At 40.8% G+C, this 21,109-nt stretch overlaps 1 protein-coding gene across 1 annotated transcript in view; it reads left to right on the top strand.

Moving 5' to 3' along the window:
* Positions 1 to 21,109, top strand: part of Dnah9 (dynein axonemal heavy chain 9) — a 352,309-nt gene that overhangs the window by 156,446 nt on the left and 174,754 nt on the right. Inside the window, exons 36-38 of the mRNA XM_021178488.2 lie at positions 2,451 to 2,625; positions 7,770 to 7,943; positions 8,395 to 8,602. Of these exons, the coding sequence (XP_021034147.1) occupies positions 2,451 to 2,625; positions 7,770 to 7,943; positions 8,395 to 8,602 (557 nt within the window). The remainder of the gene's footprint in view (positions 1 to 2,450; positions 2,626 to 7,769; positions 7,944 to 8,394; positions 8,603 to 21,109) is intronic.

Here is a 21,109-nt window from a genome sequence, read left to right on the forward strand (position 1 = left end):
GAGGCTCTTTGCCTTAAGCTGTGCCTACTGCTGCCTGCTGTTGGCACTCTCTCTTACTAGGGGATGGAAAACTCCCTAACATGCCAAGATCCCTCTGCTTTGTAAAATTTCCCAGTTGATTTGCTATTAAAGCTATATGTATTGGAAACATGCCACCCATCTCTTCTGAGCTGTTATCAAACTTCTCCCAGTTTATTCCCTGAAGATACTGGCAGCCTGCGTGTCACTGATCATCTGAGAGCTCATGTAGTAAGGGTCTTTAGTATAATTCATTCAATAAAGTTTAACTATAAATCAACTTTAGGGTCCCTGCAAAACTGTTTTATAGAGCTGGTTCCTCTCCTGCCCTTGAGTAAGATCTAGGTGTGAGATAAGTATGGCCCCACATGTGTGTAATTGTGAAACTGAGGAAGGTGTGGTGAGATTGAGTTACAAGACTGGTACAAGATTGAGTTACTTGCCAAAATGACTGTCTCGAACAAACAAATACTTACAAAAGATCGGAGTCAATGGTTGCAGGGCTTCAGGTCATTCATTGGTAATAAATATTTGTATACTCACTTCTAGTTACACACACACACACACACACACGCACATGCACCATATGTGCATGCAGCAGTGTACTGAAAACTTAGAGAACCAGACCTTATTTACAATGGGGACTTCTGATTTAGAAGCACTGCCCCATGGTGAGGAAGGGCAGTGTTCATCTTCTGTTCTTTCCCATCTGTAAAAGCACCGTCTCATCCCTCAGAGCTGAAAGAAGACAGTGCAAAAAGAAAGGGGGCATGTCACTTGGCTGGAACTGTGTATCCATGGCTACTATAACTATAGCTCTCAAAATCTAACTCCTTCCTTTGGGACACGTGGGAGCTCCTTGTAGCCCTCCTCATCACTAGTCTCTCCCGTCTACTCTTCTTGAAAGAAATGTGTCCAACTCATTTATCCAGTGATGTGCTATTGGTCATGCAAAATTCTGCAAGGTGACTCTATAGCCTGCAAACAGCCCTGAATACATGTGGATCTCACTGGAAACCCCAAAACCTTTTCCTCTCCCTTGCTTTGACAAACTGGAGCTCAGGATGCCTCAGCAGAAACCTCTCTACAAATGATCTCAGATCCATGAGCCCCTTGTGTTTCTCAGACATCAGAATTTCCAGCTCAGAGCAACCCAACTGAAGCCTGTTCCCTGCTTTTCCCTCAGGAAAAACCCTCGCCTCCCTGTGGGACATAGTGTATCTGCCGAAAACCAAAGTTCTCACTGAAATCACCTTGACCCTCAATACCACTAAGAAGGCCAGAGGTCAGAGTTGCTAGTTGGTCCCACCTGGCTTGTCTGGAACCACATTTTGTAGTAGAGAGGCAACTGGTATCTTTTATTCTGGTGCCTTATCCAATATAGAGCCAGAGATGATGACATTTTATTATTCTGTCATAAGTATGTATTGAACAAGTGATGAATGGGTCATTAGGGGTTGCCTTCCTCATTACTCATGGAAGTTATGTCTACCATTAGACCACACATGCGTGCTGTTGTAAAAACTACAGACAGATTACAAGCAGCTGCAAACAAAAGAGTTGGAGAAAGGAGATGCCAGTCAACTTAGAGGCCCAAAGGCAGTAAATGAGTTTTAAGATGACTGTTGGTAGTGCTGTTCATCTGGTAATACTGGATAACAGTGACTGCCTCCCACAGCCTAGTAGGACAGCACCCCATAGCAAAATGTAATATGAACTGGCTATATGTTTACATGATGTATACTGTCCACACAGTTGGAGGAATAGAAGGGTGTGTGTGTGTGTGTGTGTGTGTCAGAGAGAGAGAGAGAGACAGAGAGAGAGAGAGAGAGACAGAGAGAGAGAGAGAGAGAGAGAGAGAGAGAGAGAGAGAGAGAGAGAGAGAGAGAGAGAGAGGTGGTATGAGAGTAACTATATGGCCATATGAGTGTGTGCACATGCATGTGTGTATGTGTACATTCACAGATGGTGCTGGAGATTGACCCAGGATCTTGTGTATAGTGAGCAAGTTCTCTACCACTAAGCTACATCCTCAGAATTTAGCTCTTTTTTAGGGGCTTTGAAGAAATTGCATGATGGGCAAAAACATAGATGCTGGTTCATTTTGTTCCACACCTGCATTCCCCAAATAAATTTCCATGCAAACAAAGGAGAAGATAGGAATAGAAGGTATCAGAGGAGAGATGAGACAAGAAACCTTATCTCAGAAGGCTCCATCAGGCTCAACTCTAAAAGGAAACTGACCCTAGAGTACCTGAGGATAGAGAAGGCCCACACATGATCCTTTGTGCTCCCAAGGAACATAAAAAATGCCATGAGCTTCCATGGAAACCAATGGTCTTCCATGGCTGTGTAGTTGTGTCTCAAGAGCAGAATGCTCATGGAGTCTTAGCTCCTCTCTCTCTCTTTCTCCCTCTCCCCTCTCTCTGCAGATTTAAGAAGATAATTCCAGTCCCAGAGCAGAGTATGATCCAGATGCTGTGCTACCTCCTTGAGTGCCTCCTGACAGAGGAAGATATCCCTGCAGACTGCCCCAAGGAAATATATGAACTCTATTTTGTGTTTGCTGCCATCTGGGCATTTGGCAGTGCTGTGGTCCAAGATCAGGTAAGATAGCACACTGAGATCAACAGCATGTTGTAGTATACAGCAGCAAAAACTGACACTCCCACAGACTTGGAGGGTAGGCTACTAAACTTTGCGGTTATTTGAAATCACCGGAGTAGTTTCTTGCACATTGTGCTACTAACGGCATGGATCCCTTGGCAGAGGCCTCACAGGCTGAGACAGAGGAGAGTGTGGTGTATTTGGAGCTATTACTTTCTGAGTTGAGGAGCACACCTCTGCTTTTGTGGAAAGCTGTGCAGTGTTGGGGCTTAGACAACTGTGGGGATGTATATATGATGCTCTGTCAGATGACTTGGACTTTATAGAGAGGGGTCAGAGGATGTTGTACTATAGAAATCTAAATGGAAGGACTGTCTTCACCCTTCTAGAATCTTCAAAAGCATGTGCTACTCTGTAGCCAGCCAGAGTTCTCCAGGGAGTCTCTATATCCCTTAAGCACAGAGAAGGTCAGGCATATGTTAACTGTAAGTAGGAAACCAAGTAACATTTGCCATTGGGTGGTGATCACTGTAGCCTCATGTTGTTGATGAAGAGAGACACTGACTCAGACAATGACCCCAGCATTCAATTCCCTAACCCTTCCCATATTCATAGCCCCTTTCTTTACTTTAGTATGTCTGATCTAGACATAACATATTCAAGAGTATACAAACCAGTGTTTTTTCACTGAGTCTAGCTATCGTGCAATGTTATGAAGATGTCAAGAACATGGACTATTGTGAGCAAATTTTAAAATCCACATTAAATTGTTATTAACCATGGGCACGATTCTATATAGATTTGTTCATTGTAGACTTATTCACCTGGTAAGAATGAAACATTTGGCAAAGGCTTACTACTTTCTGTTCCCCACACTCTCTGGCAAATACTATTCCATCCTCTGCTTCTAGGCATTTGGATACTTTTTACATTCATCGTATATGGAGGGTCAGTCCTTCCATGTTGGGCTTATTTCACTTAACACCTCCCTGTTAACTTTACCCTGTCATAAAGAGATTGTATGCTTGGTATGCTTATCCCAAAACACAACGGTCATAGTAGAAATCCGAGGAGTGGAAGGTGACTGGGAGGCATTGCAGAGGTTTGTGCATTGACGATAGTAATGACTTCATGGGTATGTGCTTAGCTCCAAACACTAAATTGTACCCATTGAATATGTGTAGCTCCACTTATTAATAAGGAGTTCAACAGTAAACCACCAAGAATAGAAAGAAAATGAGAAGGAAAAAAGAAAGAAGGGTAACAGAAAAGGAAAAGAGAAAACAGTGTTTGAATTGTAACTGTCACTACTACCTGGGATACTGTGAGTGAGATATTCAACCTGTCTCTTCCTTGTTCTCCCCTGCCCACCTACCTCCCACCCCCCATGTGTCCAGAGGATAATGACAGCTCCTGGGTTGTTGATGATGGTATTGTTCTAATTGCCTAATGTGGATACTTGGAAGGTTCTAAGAATAGTGCTGGTGTCAATACATGTTTGCTAGCAATAGTCTCCTAACCTAAATATTTAGCTCTACAGAAGTATTTGGTACTGTCTAACAACTAGAAGCCAGACAAGCTGTAATTATCAGAGTTATGATTTATTCCCTCTGATCCAGCTGTGTGTGTATATGTGTGTGAACACGTGTGTGTGTGCCTGCACATGTATGCACATACATGTAGACATCAGGAGTCAGTGTCACATATCCCCCCTCAACTACCCTTCAACTTATTTTTGAAATAGTTTCTTACTGTGATCTGAGGCTCATCAACTAACCTAGATCAACTAGCTGGCCAGTATGCCCTAGAGACCTAGGCATGCACTGCTGTGCTCAACTTTTGTATGAGTGTGGGATCTTGAACTTGGAGTCCCATGTTTGTGTGGCAAGCACTTGACCAACTAACACATCTTCCAAGCCCTCTAGAGCTCTTTTGTCCAAGAAAACTGAAAACATTCAGACTTGCCAGACAAAGCCATATTTGAAAACTCTGAAAAGACAAGGAGTGAGGAATAAACACTGTCTGGTCATGGGGAAATCTCTTGTTCTAGCACCAATCCACTATTGCATGTTGTGCAGTCTTCAGACTGCTTTGAAGTTCCACTCCTAAGATTTCTAGTACTGTCATGAAACATTATGACCAAAAAGCAACTTGGAAAGGAAAAGTTTTATTTGGCTTATACTTCATTGGAGGAAGTCAGGATAGCAGTTCAAGCAGGGCAGGAACCTGGAGACAGGAGCAGATGTAGAGGCCCATGGAGGGGTGCCGCTTACAGGCTTGCTTCCCTTGGCTTGCTCAGTCTGTCTTCTTATAAAATTTAGGGCTACCAACCCAGGGATGGCACCACCTACAATGGGATGGGCCCTCTGCCATTGATCACTGATGAAGAAAATGTTGTGTCTCATGGATGCATTTTCTCAGCTGAGGATCCTTTCTCTCTGATGACTCTTATTGTTGTCAAGTTGACACACAAAAGTAGCCAGTACACCCTCAAAGACAGAGTGTGCAGGTTGGATGAGACTTGAAATTTTTTTCAAAATGCAGAGACCTATGCTTTCTATCAAATATAGTCTCTAGCCTTCCAGCTGCTGAGATGTCAGGTAGCAACTCCTGGGCTTCTCATCTACATTGGCAGTGGGGTAGCAGGATAAGGACAACTGATCAATTTTCCAATCTATGTAGAGGTATTTAAATCTACTCCACTCTTTCTAAAAGCCTGGAAGAAAACACTCTCCCAGGTGTTTTAAACTCTTGGAACTATGACCAGCCATGCTGGCCCACAGAGAGAGACACAGTAGAAAGCTTTTAGCACCAGGGAGTGCCTGGAATCCCACATAACCTACATTAAAGCCAAACACCAAAGAGTGATATAAATTAGAGAATAGGAATTTGGCCAGATATTTGCATCAGCACTACTAATGGTGCCTCAATTAACTAGCTGTCAGTAAGACCACACACCAAACAAAAATGGAGCCTATGCCTGTGTGGAAAGTTCAATTTAAAAAGCAAAATAGTAACACATTACTGGTGAATGCTTTGCAACAATCACAGAAAGTGATCTCCCACAGGGACATTGTAGAGAGAGAGCAAGACTGGGGGTGAGAGCTTATATATACAAAACAGGGATCATTCTAACTAGCCAGCACAATTCAGAGCATTGTGATGACTGAATGTGGTGAAATCAGACCCCAAACTCTATAAATGGGATGCCAGTAATGTGTGTTACTGTTATGTAGTTTAAAGAGCATGACTATAGCAGAACATGAAGCACACAAGAGACTGGATTTTATAAAAATGCATTCCTACAATAAGCCCCTATAGAGCTGAGGGAACCAATGGCTCAGCCAGCTGTGGTCACCCTGTCTCTAGAGTGGAAGCTTAGAGTAAATGCCAAATTATGGGGTTGGCAGATTATGGGGTTGGCAGGAAGACGAATTAGAGCTCTTAGCCCAGCCCGGTCAAGAACTAACCAGATAGATCAAGGATGAATTGAGGCGAGATGCAGAAAGGATTCTTTCCAGAAGCAGCCTCACCTTGAGATCTCCCTTTTAACCAAAATGGTCTCCAAAGACTTCATCCATGAGTTCAAATGGGGTTTTCTCTGGGATTATGGTTAGCAAACGGCAGCATCCCCTTAATCTGAATTGAAATCAGAATCAGAACTACACATAAACCTATCAATATCATTGGCCTCTTTCCATTCTCATTTCTTATTTTTGGTTCAGTTTTTCTATTTTGCTTGGCTGTTAGGTTCTTATTGTTTTGAGACAGGGTTCCACTCTATAGGCCAGGCTGGCCCTAAACTCTTGATCTACCTGCCTCCTCTTCTGGATCACTGGACTCACATGTTCCACCAGGTCAGCTTACATCCTCATTTTGAAACAAAGGAATTCTATTACTTAGAAGACAGTAAATGAGAAGTACCCCACTACCATCAGGATTCAGATTCATTCCTCCACACTCATCTAGACTTAGAATGCTGTCTCTGCCCCACCCTCCCTGGGTGTCTCCAACAATGGTCAGTCTATCTTTTCTTTGATATTTCCTATGCCTGGGTATTTGCAGCATGCTGGATAGTTGCTAGGTTTTAACTTGGACACAATGGAATGCTTGGATGGTCAACTCTACCTCTAAGGGTTTGTGCTTTATATTAAGGCATTGAAATTTTAACACACAGCCTATTATTTCTGTCAGAAAGACCAATAGGCTTTATCTCCTCTGCTGTTTTTGGATTTCCTATTAAGTCTTGAAGGAGGCGTTTCTAAGGTTCTTTTCTAAAGCCTTCATCTTAACAGTACAAAAGTGAGACCCAGAAGGATATAACTAGCCTCTGTGGCTCTTCTTGCTCAACTGCTCTGTGTTTTTGCTATCAGCCTTTATTTAGGTCATGAAATTGCCCAGTTTCAGATGTCTTGGAAGTGGTTTCTTTCTTCAGGAGGTTATGGTTTACACTTGTTCTTCCAGTTGTCAAGGGGGTTCCTTACCCCCTCTGTGTTCTTATGCCTTCCCCCTTTCAATGCTTTCTGCTCTTGGGGAGCTGTGATGCATTCCAGTGCCAATGTTGTAACCACATTGTCAACCCAAGTGCTTCTATGTGGTCCTCTTACTTCATTTTCTTTGTACCAAATGCTAGGTTATTTCTAAAGAATATAAGTTTAGCTCTTGGTTTGGAGGCCAGACTTCTGGGAGCCTGGCACTGCACCTGCTTTCTTGATATATCACAATAGGGCAGAGGGGGCATTCCATGGATAACAGAGCAAATTGCTAGCTTAAGTCTCTCTTCTTTGAAAACTACCATGAAGGTCCTCCCATGTGGCTTTATCTCACCTCAATTCTCCTTTCCATGAAACCCCATTACACATGACTTGAGACATCAACTCTCTAGCATATAAGTGCTAGGACACATACAAACCCTAGCAACTGCCAGAGGGCAGCCTCTGCCTTAGGGTATCCCCTGCCTTCTGGTCCTGGACAGACTTGATGCTCCAGGAGCTCTGTCTTTCCAGGCAACTGCTCCATCCTAAAGATATACATAGACAAGAACTCTTTGTGCCCCTACCCCAACGTTTATCAGTACCAGAGCTACCTACATGGACCCCTTGGGCTCTATCAGACCTGCACTTTGACCTGCTTTGTTTTTGCAGCTTGTAGACTACCGGGCAGAGTTCAGCAAATGGTGGCTGACTGAGTTTAAAACAGTCAAGTTTCCTTCCCAAGGAACTGTCTTTGACTACTACATAGACCCAGAGACCAAGAAATTTGAGCTCTGGGCCAAGCTCATCCCCCAATTTGAATTTGACCCAGAGATGCCTTTGCAGGTAAGTGGGAGGAATGGCCAACCAATGGCATGGTGCCCATGAGGGTGCTCAGCAGCGACCCCTGTTGGTATCGAGTGCTTGACCTTGTATAAACCAGTTGGTCCCCAGTTGTATTCTTTTTCAACTCATACGTGCAATGAACTCCCAAGGTCCCCTGTAGGAAAGGAAGCAAATAGAGAACCCAGTGAGTATCATTAGGGATGGAGGACAGGAGATAGCAAGGCCAGATGATACTGTTGTCCCTTTGGAGATACCTTAGAGAGTCAGAGAACACTCTTTACTGAACTCCATGGTGCAATAACAGGGGGTTTACAAGGTGGACACATAGTAGATGTTAGGAAAGATACTCAGACCAATCCTTATTAGGCAGGCTTCCCTATGACAGAATCTCTTCTTCTCGAGTGTCCCAGAACATAATGTTGTGTGACATGCCTATCACATTCTGTTCCAGGCTTGTTTGGTACACACAAGTGAGACCATCCGGGTGTGCTACTTCATGGAGCGGCTCATGCAACGGCGGCGGCCGGTTATGCTAGTTGGCCCTGCAGGCTCAGGCAAGTCTGTGCTGGTGGGAGCAAAGCTGTCCAGCCTTAACCCTGAGGAATACATGGTGAAAAATGTGCCCTTCAACTACTATACTACGTCAGCAATGCTGCAAGGTAAGCAGCCCCAGGGCCTGGAGTGTGAGCCACTAAAAGACCAACAGAGCTCTCAGGGCTGGACCTCCATCACCCACAGCACTGCTTCCTCCCTCGCCCCACACACCTCTGTCCCTTGTCCCCAGCATCCCTTAACACTTCCTCCTCCTAGCTTTTTCCCTGTGCCCTATGGCCCATTACATTCAATCAGAATAGTCTTATGACTTCGCAGTCATCCCAGCACCATATGGAGGTCTGCATGGGCTTGTAGGCTCAGGTGCTAGGAGCATCCACAGATATGACTTCATCCATCCCTCGAATCTGGTAGATAGGATCAGAAGCTCAGGTTAGGAAGCTGGCTGCTTACTGTCATACCAAGAAGAACCTCATTATGCATCCCATCTTTGGAATTTTCTTGGGGTCAGTGGTGAGCTAAGCCTGGGTGTTCATTCACTGGCTCTGAGTGGAGGTGGGATCAGTGCAGACCTCTGCCCTATGCTGACCACTTTTCATTGGTCCTCTCTTATAAGAAGGTCTCAATTTATGAAGAAATACTCTACACATTAAAGAAAAACATTTCTAAGTTTTGGATGGTAGTACAGGTTTGTAATCTCCACACCTGGAGGCAGAGGCAAGAAGGGCAAGCCAAGTCCATCACCAGTGTGGACTATGAAATGAGTTCCAGAGTAGTTTGAGCTACAGAGTAAATCCCTGTCTCAGAAAACAAAGCAAATCAAGCACACTTTCTTTCAAAGATCCATCCAAGATAATGCGTCAGCAAAATAGAGGTAGAAGTGAGGCTGGAGGAACCCCTGTCCTGCCAATTGTAGCTGCAAGAGTTGTAGAAAGCTTACACACATATGCACACATGCACACATATAAGACACATACATGCACACATATCATGCACACACACACAAACACATGGACACATACATGCACATATGCATAACAAACAGAAACACACACGTGCACATGCATACCTACAAGCAGACACACATGCACACATGCATGCACACACACTAAGCACATGTATACATAACACACACAAACATAAAGACACACATGCAAGCATACACATATACATAACAGACACACATACATAAAACACACAGACATGCACTCATGCACACACACATACAAACACTGACATGAAAAACTATAATGTAGGTACTTAGACAGAAGATGCTTGTATATCTGACAATAAGTGATAGTCTGAACTAAGTCATTATCATTTTGCTTGGGACTTGTTAGCTTTAACTTTTTTGTGTGATAAGCTTAAACCTATAAAGGGAATACTCTCACTACAGCCCATTGCAAGATACTAATACAGTGTTGGAGATGGAGTCATTGGGAAATAGATGCCCCACCATGCCCGCTGCTCCATACCCTCTCAGAAAGGAAAGAACCTCCAGGGCATAAGATGATGGTAAAAAGACAGCCAGTTCATTAAGGTGTGAGTTTTATGGTTTATCCCATTATTCTTATTATAGTTACATATGAGTTTATTCTTTTTAAATAATGGTCTTGTTGAACATGCAGCCCAAGTGCTGGGAGCAATGGTTCTGCCAACAATTGGAAAGGGGAAAGCTGGAGACCTGGGTGTCAAGGGGAAATGAAGCATTGAATGACACCTATGAATTCCCTAGACAGGTACCTGGGCTCACTCAACAAAGAGGGGAACTAGTGCAGGCACTGTGCAAACCTCCTAGTCTGACAGCTCAGTGTTTCACTGCAGCTAGAATGGAAAGCACTGTGGATTAAGAAGACTAAAGCACTCATCTTTGCTACACAAGACTGGTGGCAGATTGGCAGAAACAATGGGTGTTTACAATGAACTTGCAATGGTGGGAGAGATGGATATAACCTAATTATTCACATAGTGGAGTTATTTGCAGAATTACAGAAAGTTTCACAAAGGTAAAGTTGGAATTATTTCCACAACACTGTCAAGAGAAAAAAAGGGAGATACAGGCTACAGGCCGGTGTGTGTACCACTCTCTATATGATGGTTTAAAATATATAAATGTAATATTTCTTTTATAGTATATTTACCATATAATATATACTATATTTCATATATGATTATATAATATATAATAAATATAAGATGTGTATGTATCCACACGTGTGTGTGTGTGTGTGTGTGTGTGTGTGTGTGTCTGCACTCATGTGCACATATACACACATACACATTGGGGGATAAAACTGTTTAAATATTTTTTAAAGAAAATAGAAAAATATACTACTCTTAACTTACAGAACTTATAAGCATATTATATACAATGGCTATACACCATGCACATATAGTTATCTCCAGAAGGACATGTAAGAAACTGGTAATTGCAGTTGTCCCTGTCAGGGGGGAACTAAACACCAAGAGTGGGATGGATAATTATATGTTTCTTAAAGTATTAAATATTTCAAGAGTGCAAAAAAGTAAAGACTATGACATAACAGGTGCCCATTTACCACCTCACAGATTCAAAAGGTGTAACACACCTGCCTCCGCCCACCCTCCTCCCCATTCCTGGTTAATGTGAATTCCAAAACCAATGTATATCAGTCAAGCCCTCTATACCCACCCGTACTCATAAAACATATAGTGTTCTTGTATATGTTTAAACTCTATATCATACTATCTCTTTGGCAGCTTACTTTATTTTTCTTAATTTTTTATTAGGTATTTTCTTCATTTACATTTCCAATGCTATCCCCAAAGTACCCCCATACCCACCCCACTCCCCTACCCACCCACTCCTATTTCTTGGCCCTGGCATTCCCCTGTACTGAGGCATATAAAGTTTGCAAGTCCAAGGGGCCTCTCTTCCCAATGATGGCCGACTAGGCCATCTTCTGATATATATGCAGCTAGAGACATGATCTCTGGGGGGTACTGCTTAGTTCATATTGTTGTTCCACCTATAGGGTTGCAGACCCCTTTAGCTCCTTGGGTACTTTCTCTAGCTCCTCCATTGGGGGCACTATGATCCATCCAATAGATGACTGTGAGCATCCACTTCTGTGTTTGCTAGGCCCCAGCATAGCCTCACATGAGACAGCTATATTAGTGTCCTTTCAGCAAAATCTAGCTAGTGTGTACAATGGTGTCAGCATTTGGAGGCTGATTATGGGATGGATCCCCGGGTATGGCAGTCTCTAGATAGTCCATCCTTTTGTCTCAGCTCCAAACTTTATCTCTGTAACTCCTTCCATGGGTGTTTTGTTCCCAATTCTAAGAAGGGGCAAAGTGTCCACATTTTGGTCTTCATTCTTCTTGAGTTTCATGTGTTTTGCAGATTGTATCTTGTATCTTGGGTATTCTAAGTTTCTGGGCTAGTATCCACTTATCAGTGAGTACATATCATGTGAGTTCTTTTGTGATTGGATTACCTCACTCAGGATGATGCCCTCCAGGTCCATCCATTTGCCTAGGAATTTCATAAATTCATTCTTTTTAATAGCTGAGTAGTACTCCATTGTGTAAATGTACCACATTTTTTGTATCCATTCCTCTGTTGAGGGATATCTGTGTTCTTTCCAGATTCTGGCTATTATAAATAAGGCTGCTATGAACATAGTGGAGCATGTGTCCTTCTTACCAGTTGGAACATCTTCTGGATATATGCCCAGGAGAGGTATTGGAGGATCCTCCAGTAGTACTATGTCCAATTTTCTGAGGAACCACCAGACTGATTTCCAGAGTGGTTGTACAAGCTTGCAATCCCACCAAAAATGGAGGAGTGTTTCTCTTTCTCCACATCCTTGCCAGCATCTGCTGTCACCTGAGTTTTTGACCTTAGCCATTCTGACTGGTGGGAGGTGGAATCTCAGGGTTGCTTTAATTTGCATTTCCCTGATGATTAAGGATGCTGAACAATTTTTTCAGGTGCTTCTCAGCCATTCGGTATTCCTCAGGTGAGAATTCTTTGTTTAGCTCTGAGCCCCATTTTTTAATGGGGTTATTTGATTTTCTGGAGTCCACCTTCTTGAGTTCTTTATATATATATATATATTGGATATTCATCCCCTATCTGATTTAGGATAGGTAAAGATCCTTTCCCAATCTGTTGGTGGCCTTTTGTATTATTAATGGTGTCTTTTGCCTTACAGAAGCTTTGCAATTTTATGAGGTCCCATTTGTCAATTCTCGATCTTATGGCACAAGCCATTGCTGTTCTATTCAGGAATTTTCCCCCTGTGCCCATATCTTCGAGGCATTTCCCCACTTTCTCTTCTATAAGTTTAACTCTCTCTGGTTTTATGTGAAGTTCCTTAATCCACTTAGATTAGACCTTAGTACAAGGAGATAGGAATGGGTCACTTTACATTCTTCGACATGATAACCACCAGTTGTGGCAGCACCAGTTGTTGAAAATGCTGTCTTTTTTCCACTGAATGGTTTTAGCTCCCCTATCAAAGATCAAGTGACCATAGATGTGTGGGTTCATTTCTGGGTCTTCAATTCTATTCCATTGGTCTACTTGTCTGTCACTATACCAGTACCATGCAGTTTTTATCACAATTGCTCTGTAGTACAGCTTAGGTCAGGCATGGTGATTCCACTAGAGGTTCTTTTATCCTTGAGAAGAGTTTTTGCTATCCTAGGGTTTTTGTTATTCCAGATGAATTTGCAGATTGCCCTTTCTAATTCGGTGAAAAATTGAGTTGAAATTTTGATGGGGATTGCATTGAATCTGTAGATTGCTTTTGGCAAGATAGCCATTTTTACTATATTGATCCTGCCAATCCATGAGCATGGGAGATCTTTCCATCTTTTGAGATCTTCTTTAATTTCTTTCTTCAGAGACTTGAAGTTCTTATCATACAGATCTTCCACTTCCTTAGTTAGAGTCATGCCAAGGTATTTTATATTATTTGTTACTATTGAGAAGAGTGTTGTTTCCCTAATTTCTTTCTCAGCCTGTTTATCCTTTGTGTAGAGAAAGGCCATTGACTTGTTTGAGTTAAATTTCTATCCAGCTACTTCACTGAAGGTGTTTACCAGGTTTAGGAGTTCTCTGGTGGAATTTTTAGGGTCACTTATATATACTATCATATCATCTGCAAAAAGTGATATTTTGACTCCTTCTTTTCCAATTTTTATCCCTTTGATCTCATTTTGTTGTCGAATTGCTCTGGCTAGGACTTCAAATACTATATTGAATAGGTATGGAGAAAGTATGCAGCCTTGTCTAGTCCCTGATTTTAGTGGGATTGCTTCCAGCTTCTCACCATTTACTTTGATGTTGGCTACTGGTTTGCTGTAGATTGCTTTTAGGTACATGTTTAGGTATGGGCCTCGAATTCCTGATCTTTCCAAGACTTTTATCATGAATGGGTATTGGATTCTGTCAAATGCTTTCTCCGCATCTAATGAGATGATCATGTGGTTTTTGTCTTTGAGTTTGTTTATATAGTAGATTACGTTGATGGATTTCCCTGCATCCCTGGAATGAAACCTACTTGGTCAAGATGGATGATTGTTTTGATGTGTTCTTGGATTTGGTTAGCAAGAATTTTATTGAGTATTTTTGCATCGATATTCATAAGGGAAATTGGTCTGAAGTTCTCTATCTTTGTTGGGTCTTTCTATGGTTTAGGTATCAGAGTAATTGTGGCTTCATAGAATGAATTGGGTAGAGTACCTTCTGCTTCTATTTTGTGGAATAGTTTGTGAAGAACTGGAAATAGATCTTCTTTTAAGGTCTGATAGAACTCTGGACTAAACCCATCTGATCCTGGGCTTTTTTTTTTTTTTTTTTTTTTTTTGGTTCAGAGACTATTAGTGAACTGCTTCTATTTCTTGGGGCATATAGGACTGTTTAGATCATTAACCTGATCCTGATTTAGCTTTGGTACCTGGTATCTCTCTAGAAATTTGTCCATTTCATCCAGGTTTTCCAGTTTTGTTGAGTATAGCCTTTTGTAGAGGGATCTGATGGTGTTTTGGATTTCTTCAGGATCTGTTGTTATATCTCCTTTTTCATTTCTGATTTTGTTAATTAGGATTCTGTCCCTGTGCCCTCTAGTGATTCTGGCTAAGGTTTTATCTATCTTGTTGATTTTCTCAAAGAACCAGCTCCTCGTTTGGTTGATTCTTTGAATAGTTCTTCTTGTTTCCCCTTGGTTGATTTCGCCCCCGAGTTTGATTATTTCCTGCCATCTACTCCTCTTAGGTGAATTTGTTTCCTTTTGTTCCAGAGCTTTTAGGTGAGTTGTCAAGCTGCTAGTGTGTGCTCTCTCTAGTTTCTTTTTGGAGGCACTGAGAGCTATGAGTTTTCCTCTTAGAAATGCTTTCATTGTGTCCCATAAGTTTGGGTATGTTGTGGCTTAATTTTCATTAAAGTCTAAAAAGTCTTTAATTTCTTTCTTTATTCCTTCCTTGACCAAGGTATCATTGAGAAGAGTGTTGTTCAGTTTCCACATGAATGTTGGCTTTCTATTATTTATGTTGTTATTGAAGATCAGCCTTAGTCCATGGTGATCTGATAGGATACATGGGACAATTTCAATATTTTTGTGTCTGTTGAGGCCTGTTTTGTGACCAATTATATGGTCAATTTTGGAGAAGATACCACGAGGTACTGAGAAGAAGGTACATCCTTTTGTTTTAGGAAAAAAATGTTCTGTAGATATCTGTTAAATCCATTTGTTTCATAACTTCTGTTAGTTTCACTGTGTCCCTGTTTAATTTCTGTTTCCATGATTTGTCCATCAATGAAAGTGTTGTGTTGAAGTCTCCCACTATTATGGTGTGAGCTGCAATGTGTGCTTTGAGCTTTACTAAAGTCTCTTTAATGAATGTGGCTGCCCTTGCATTTGGAGCATAGGTGTTCAGAATTGAGAGTTCCTCTTGGAAGATTTTACCTTTGATGAGTATGAAGTGTACCTCCTTGTCTTTTTTGATAACTTTGGGTTGGAAGTCGATTTTATTCAATATTAGAATGGCTACTCCAGCTTGTTTCTTCAGACCATTTGCCTGGAAATTTGTTTTCCAGTCTTTCATTCTGAGGTAGTGTCTGTCTTTTTCCCTGAGATGGGTTTCCTGTAAGCAGCAAAATGTTGGGTCCTGTTTGTGAGGCCAGTCTGTTAGTCTATCTCTTTTTATTGGGGAATTGAGTCCATTGATATTAAGAGATATTAAGGAAAAGTAATTGTTGCTTCCTATTATTTTTGTTGTTAAGAGTTGGCATTCTGTTCTTGTGCCTGTCTTCTTTTAGGTTTGTTGAAGGATTACCTTCTTGCTTTTTTAGGGCATGGTTTTCGTCCTTGTATTGGTTTTTTTCTGTTACTATCATTTGAAAGGCTGGATTCGTGGAAAGATGATGTGTGAATTTGGTTTTGTCGTGGATTTCTTTGCTCTCTCCATCAATTGAGAAATTGAGAGTTTGGCTGGGTATAGTAGCCTTGGCTGGCATTTGTGTTTTCTTAGTGTCTGTAAAACATCTGTCCAGGATCTTCTGGCTTTCATAGTCTCTGGTGAAAAGTCTGGTGTCATTCTGATAAGCCTGGCTTTATATGTTACTTGACCCTTTTCCCTTACTGCTTTTAATATTCTATCTTTATTTAGTGCATTTGTTGTCCTGATTATTATGTGTCGGGAGGAATTTCTTTTCTGGTGCAGTCTATTTGGAGTTCTGTAGGCTTCTTGTATGTTCATGGGCATCTCTTTCTTTAGGTTTGGGAAGTTTTCTTCTATAATTTTGTGGAAGATATTTGCTGGCCCTTTAAATTGAAAATCTTCATTCTCATCTACTCCTATTATCTGTAGGTTTGGTCTTCTCATTGTGTCCTGGATTTCCTGGATGTTTTCAGTTAAGATCTTTTTTGCATTTTCTTTGATTGTTGTGGCTATGTTCTCTATGGAATCTTCTGCACCTAAGATTCTCTCTTCCATCTCTTATATTCTGTTGCTGATGCTCACATCTATGGTTCCAGATTTCTTTCCTAGGGTTTCTATCTCCAGTGTTGCCTCACTTTGGGTTTTCTTTATTGTGTCTACTTCCCTTTTTAGGTCTAGTATGGTTTTGTTCATTTCCATCACCTGTTGGGATGTGTTTTCCTGTTTGTTTGTTTTTTTTTTTTTTGAAGGACTTCTACCTGTTTTGTTCTGATTTCATGTTTTTCTTTAAGGACTTTAACTCTTTAGCAGTGTTCTCCTGTATTTCTTTAAGTAAATTATTAAAGTCCTTCTTGATGTCCTCTACCATCATCATGAGATATGGTTTTAAATCTGGATCAAGCTTTTTGGGTGTGTTGGGGTGCCCAGGACTGGGCGAGATGGGAGTGCTGCGTTCTGATGGTGGTGAGTGGTCTTGGTTTCTGTTAGTAAGATTCTTACGTTTGCCTTTCACCACTGGTAATCTCCGTGGTCCAAAGATCGCATGGAAAGTCCTCTAGAGGACCTTGGGGGTGTCTGCCGACTCTGTGCCCAAGGTGACCTGGTGCTGGTGCTGACTGGAAGGGACTTGTGACCCTGGTCAGGCCGGGTTTTCTGCTTCCCTAATGCTGTCTCAGGTCCCACGCGATTGGATTGGAACAGAAGTTGTGTTCCACTCACTGGTGGTCCTAAGATCGCGTGGAAAGTCCTCTAGGGGACCTTGGGGGTGTCCACCAACTCCAAGCCCCAGCTTACTTTATTTTAATCATTGTTTTGATACATGCAGATCTATGTCATTTATGTCCCTTCCTGCATGGAATTCTATTGTGGGGATAAATCAAAGTTCTTTATCCAGCATCCTACTGAAAAGCAATGTACATTTCTTTTAAAATTTTAATTAGTTCTTTGAGAAAGAATCATGTACAGTGTGTTCTTGTCATATTCACATCCTACCCAATTTCTCTCAGCTCTATCCCCTTTCCTGACCACCCAACTTTGTGTCTTCCTTTCATCTATTTTTAACCCAAGTATTATTTGTGCTGCCCATATATTAGATATATGGCTTTCCATTGGAACGTGGTCAGCTTATCAGGGACCACAATCTTAAAGAAAACTGATTTGGTCCCTCCCAGTAACTATCAATTGCCAATAGCTCCTCTGCAGTGGATGGAGCTCTGTGTCTGCCTCTTCTATCCATCTTGTGATTTGGTCTAGCTCGAGCTTGCACAAGACTTGCCCATGCTGTCAGAACTGCTGTGAATTTATGTGTGCCTTGATGTGTCATAAGACTCTATATTCTTGTAGTCAACCACTGTCTCAGGCTCCTACACTGTTCCCATACCATCTTACACCATGATCTCTGAGTCTTGGGAGAAGAGAGTATGATGCAGGTGTCCCATTTGTTGCTAAGCATCCCACATTCTCTTACTCTCTGTACCTGTACCAGCTGTGCATCTTTGTGTTGATTGCCATCTATTGTAAGAACAAATTTCTCTGATGATGAAAAGATACATTAACCTACAATAATAAGTCATTGGGAGTAAGTAAAATATTATATCCATTTAGAAGAATAATAGTAGTAAATTCTCTTCAAGGCCTATGATCTATATAGCCATAGGTTCCTGGCCTGAAAATAGTGCCAAGAATGTGTTTAATATTGTGGAGAAGAATTAATTCCAATCAATTAGTGATTAGTTACTCCTATGATATCCACATCATCCATACAGGAGTGAGCATGTCTTGTAGGGTCAGCTATTACTGTAGCTCTTAGGGTTCACAAATGGGTAAGATTAGTAATTACCTTTCTTCTCCAGTATTGCACATGGAAACTTCCAGAACTATGGAAGTTAGAGCAAGTAGTATAAAGTCTCCATATCAATACCAGCTTGAACTCTTCATGCTCTCTGACTCAAGTATGTAGTGTTATTACCAGTAGGGTCTTACCACCAAGTCTCAGAGGGTAGTTAAGAGCATTCACAACTGCTTTTAATATTTGGGGAATCTGTGGACCTCACTGGTCAACAACTCCAAAGAGACAACCCATTTCTGACACTAAGATTTTTTTGTTACTTAGCCTGTGATGTCAACTATGCGCACTGTGGCCTCTTAGGGTAGCCCCATTTTAACTATTTATATCTATTATATATAAGTATATATCCATATTTATATCTATTATATGTAAGTATATTTCTATATACTAGGAAGTCTCAGCTATAGTAGGTTTCCATATATTTTTGAAAGGTCTTTAGTGTTATTTATCACTCCATATTCCTTTTTCTACCCTTCCCTCCCATCTGCCATCCCAAATCCCTATTAAATTATTACCCCTTAATTCTTTATACAACTAAATGCCCCCCACACACTGACCCCTTACTAATTTTCTGGCATTTATGAGTGTTTTAAATGAAACACACATATCTGAAAGTTCAAAGTTATCATCTACAAGAGAGGAAAAAACATGCAGTGTTTGTCTTCCTGGATTTGGTTACCTCAATCAGAATGAGCATTTCTAGCTCCATCCATTTACCTGAGAATTACATAATTTTGTTTTTCTTAAAAACTGAATAATATTCCATTGTATAAAGGTGTCAATTTTCCCATCCCATTCCTCAGTTCTTGGATATCTAGGCTATTCTTATGACTTACCTATTGTGAACACAGCAGCAGTGACCACAGATGAGCAAGTATCTCTGTCTTAGGGTATATGTGCAAGGACGCATATACTCCTTTGAGTACATGTGCAAGGAATAGTATATCTGGACCATGAAGATCTGTTTCTAGGTTTTTGGGGAACCTTCACTCTAATCTCTTTGGTGTCTGTGCCACCGTGTACTCCCAACCAGCAATGATTAAATATTCCCTTTCCCTTCACCCTTGTCAGCATTAATCATCATTTGTGGATTGATTTTTATGTTTGTTTATTTGTTTTGTTTTGTTTTCATTTTCCCTTGTCCATTCTGACTGGGGTAAGATGAGATTCCAAAGTAATTTTAATTTGGTTTCTCTGATAACTAAAGATGTTGGACATTTAAAAACTGTTTTGCGACCATTTGTGTTTCATCTTTTGAGAACCATGTTTCATTTCATGTTCCATTTTTTAAATCAGGTTGTTGGCTTTCTTGATGTTTCGTTTTCTGAGTTCTTTGTGTATTCTGGATACTAACCCTCTAATGTCAAATGTTGAGTTGGTAAAGAATGTTTCCCATTTTGCAGGTTTCATCTTGGGAAAGGTTTTTATTGAGTTATAACAAATGTAATAAATTACATATTAAAAGTATAATCCTTGGTAGGGTTTGAAATACCCATAAAATCATTGTCATTATTGAAATGCTGAACACACCCACCTCTAGACTCCCTCATGTCCTTTGATAATCCCTTACTGTCTCTCTTTCCACCCTGCCAGACATCCACCAATCTTCCTTCAGAGCTGATGAGTTTGTATCGTCGATTATTTTATAGACCAAAATAGCATATGTGCTCTTTTTTTTTGTTTGTCTCCTTACTCAGCTGCATTTTAGAATAATCCATGTTATTCAATGTCAACACTTCATTTTTTTCACTCTTGAATAAAATTTGTAAATCACTCCAGATGACTCCTAACACACAACTGCTTAGTAGGGGGAATCTATTATTATAATAATATTAACAAAAATGTCTGTCAAAGTTAAGAGTCTACATTATACCATCCTTCATAAGCCACAGCTGCCAGAATCAAAAGAGCATAAACAAATTTTTCTTACTTAACAAAGAAGCCAAACAAAAATATACATCTTTTTTTAAAAAAAAAAAAAAGCTAATATTTTTGGAAGAGATGTTCTTGCTTTGAAATAAGGAATAACCCCATCTCACAGGCTAATCCTAAGGGATCTCAGGAACATTTTGCAGCTCACACATTGTTCTAGTCCAGCAAATTCTTTTTTTCTCCACATCAGAAGCTCTTATATAGAGAAGGCAGCTGCTGACTGTACCTGCCTCTCTTCTCTCTCAAGGCCTCCAGTTCTGGACTCTCCATTGAGTCCTCTCAAAGTGACTGAAATGCAAATGAGGAATTGCTTCAGGCCTTTCCACAGCTCACATAGATGTATAGACAGCACAAATTCAATGTTAATGTAGTCAAAATTTTGCTAAGAACTCCATCTGTTCCCTCTTTAGTTTACTTAATCCCCCAGCCCATCCTGTACTGGATTACTTTATTGGTAATGCTTTTGGTTGTAAGTAGCAGAAAACCTAATGATGGTAGCATAGAAAACACACACACACACACATACACACAGACACACACACACACCAGTAAGTACAAAGGTAAGCATTTACAAACTCTAGACCCATTGTTTAATGACACCAGTATTAAATATTTGTTATTCCCTTGGTTTATCATTCAAGATGACTAAATGACTTCTGCTTCATCCATTATATTTTCATTCCAAAGAGGGCAATATGTAGCTGCAGTAAGTGAATCAAAACAGGCTATATACTGGGCTTTATGGGGCAACCCAATATAGATGGATACATGCATAGATGTGGATGGATTCATGGATGGATAGGTAGATGGGCAGAACACTCAAGAATATCATAGGTTTGTCTAATTCTTCACACTATGGTCACCCCAGCTAGAAAGCATCAAAAGAGCCATTAAATAAGTCTGA

This window comes from Mus caroli, unplaced genomic scaffold (genome assembly GCF_978045245.1).
Source record: "Mus caroli unplaced genomic scaffold, Mus_caroli_1 scaffold_13, whole genome shotgun sequence".
Classification (NCBI taxonomy): Eukaryota; Metazoa; Chordata; class Mammalia; order Rodentia; family Muridae; genus Mus; species Mus caroli.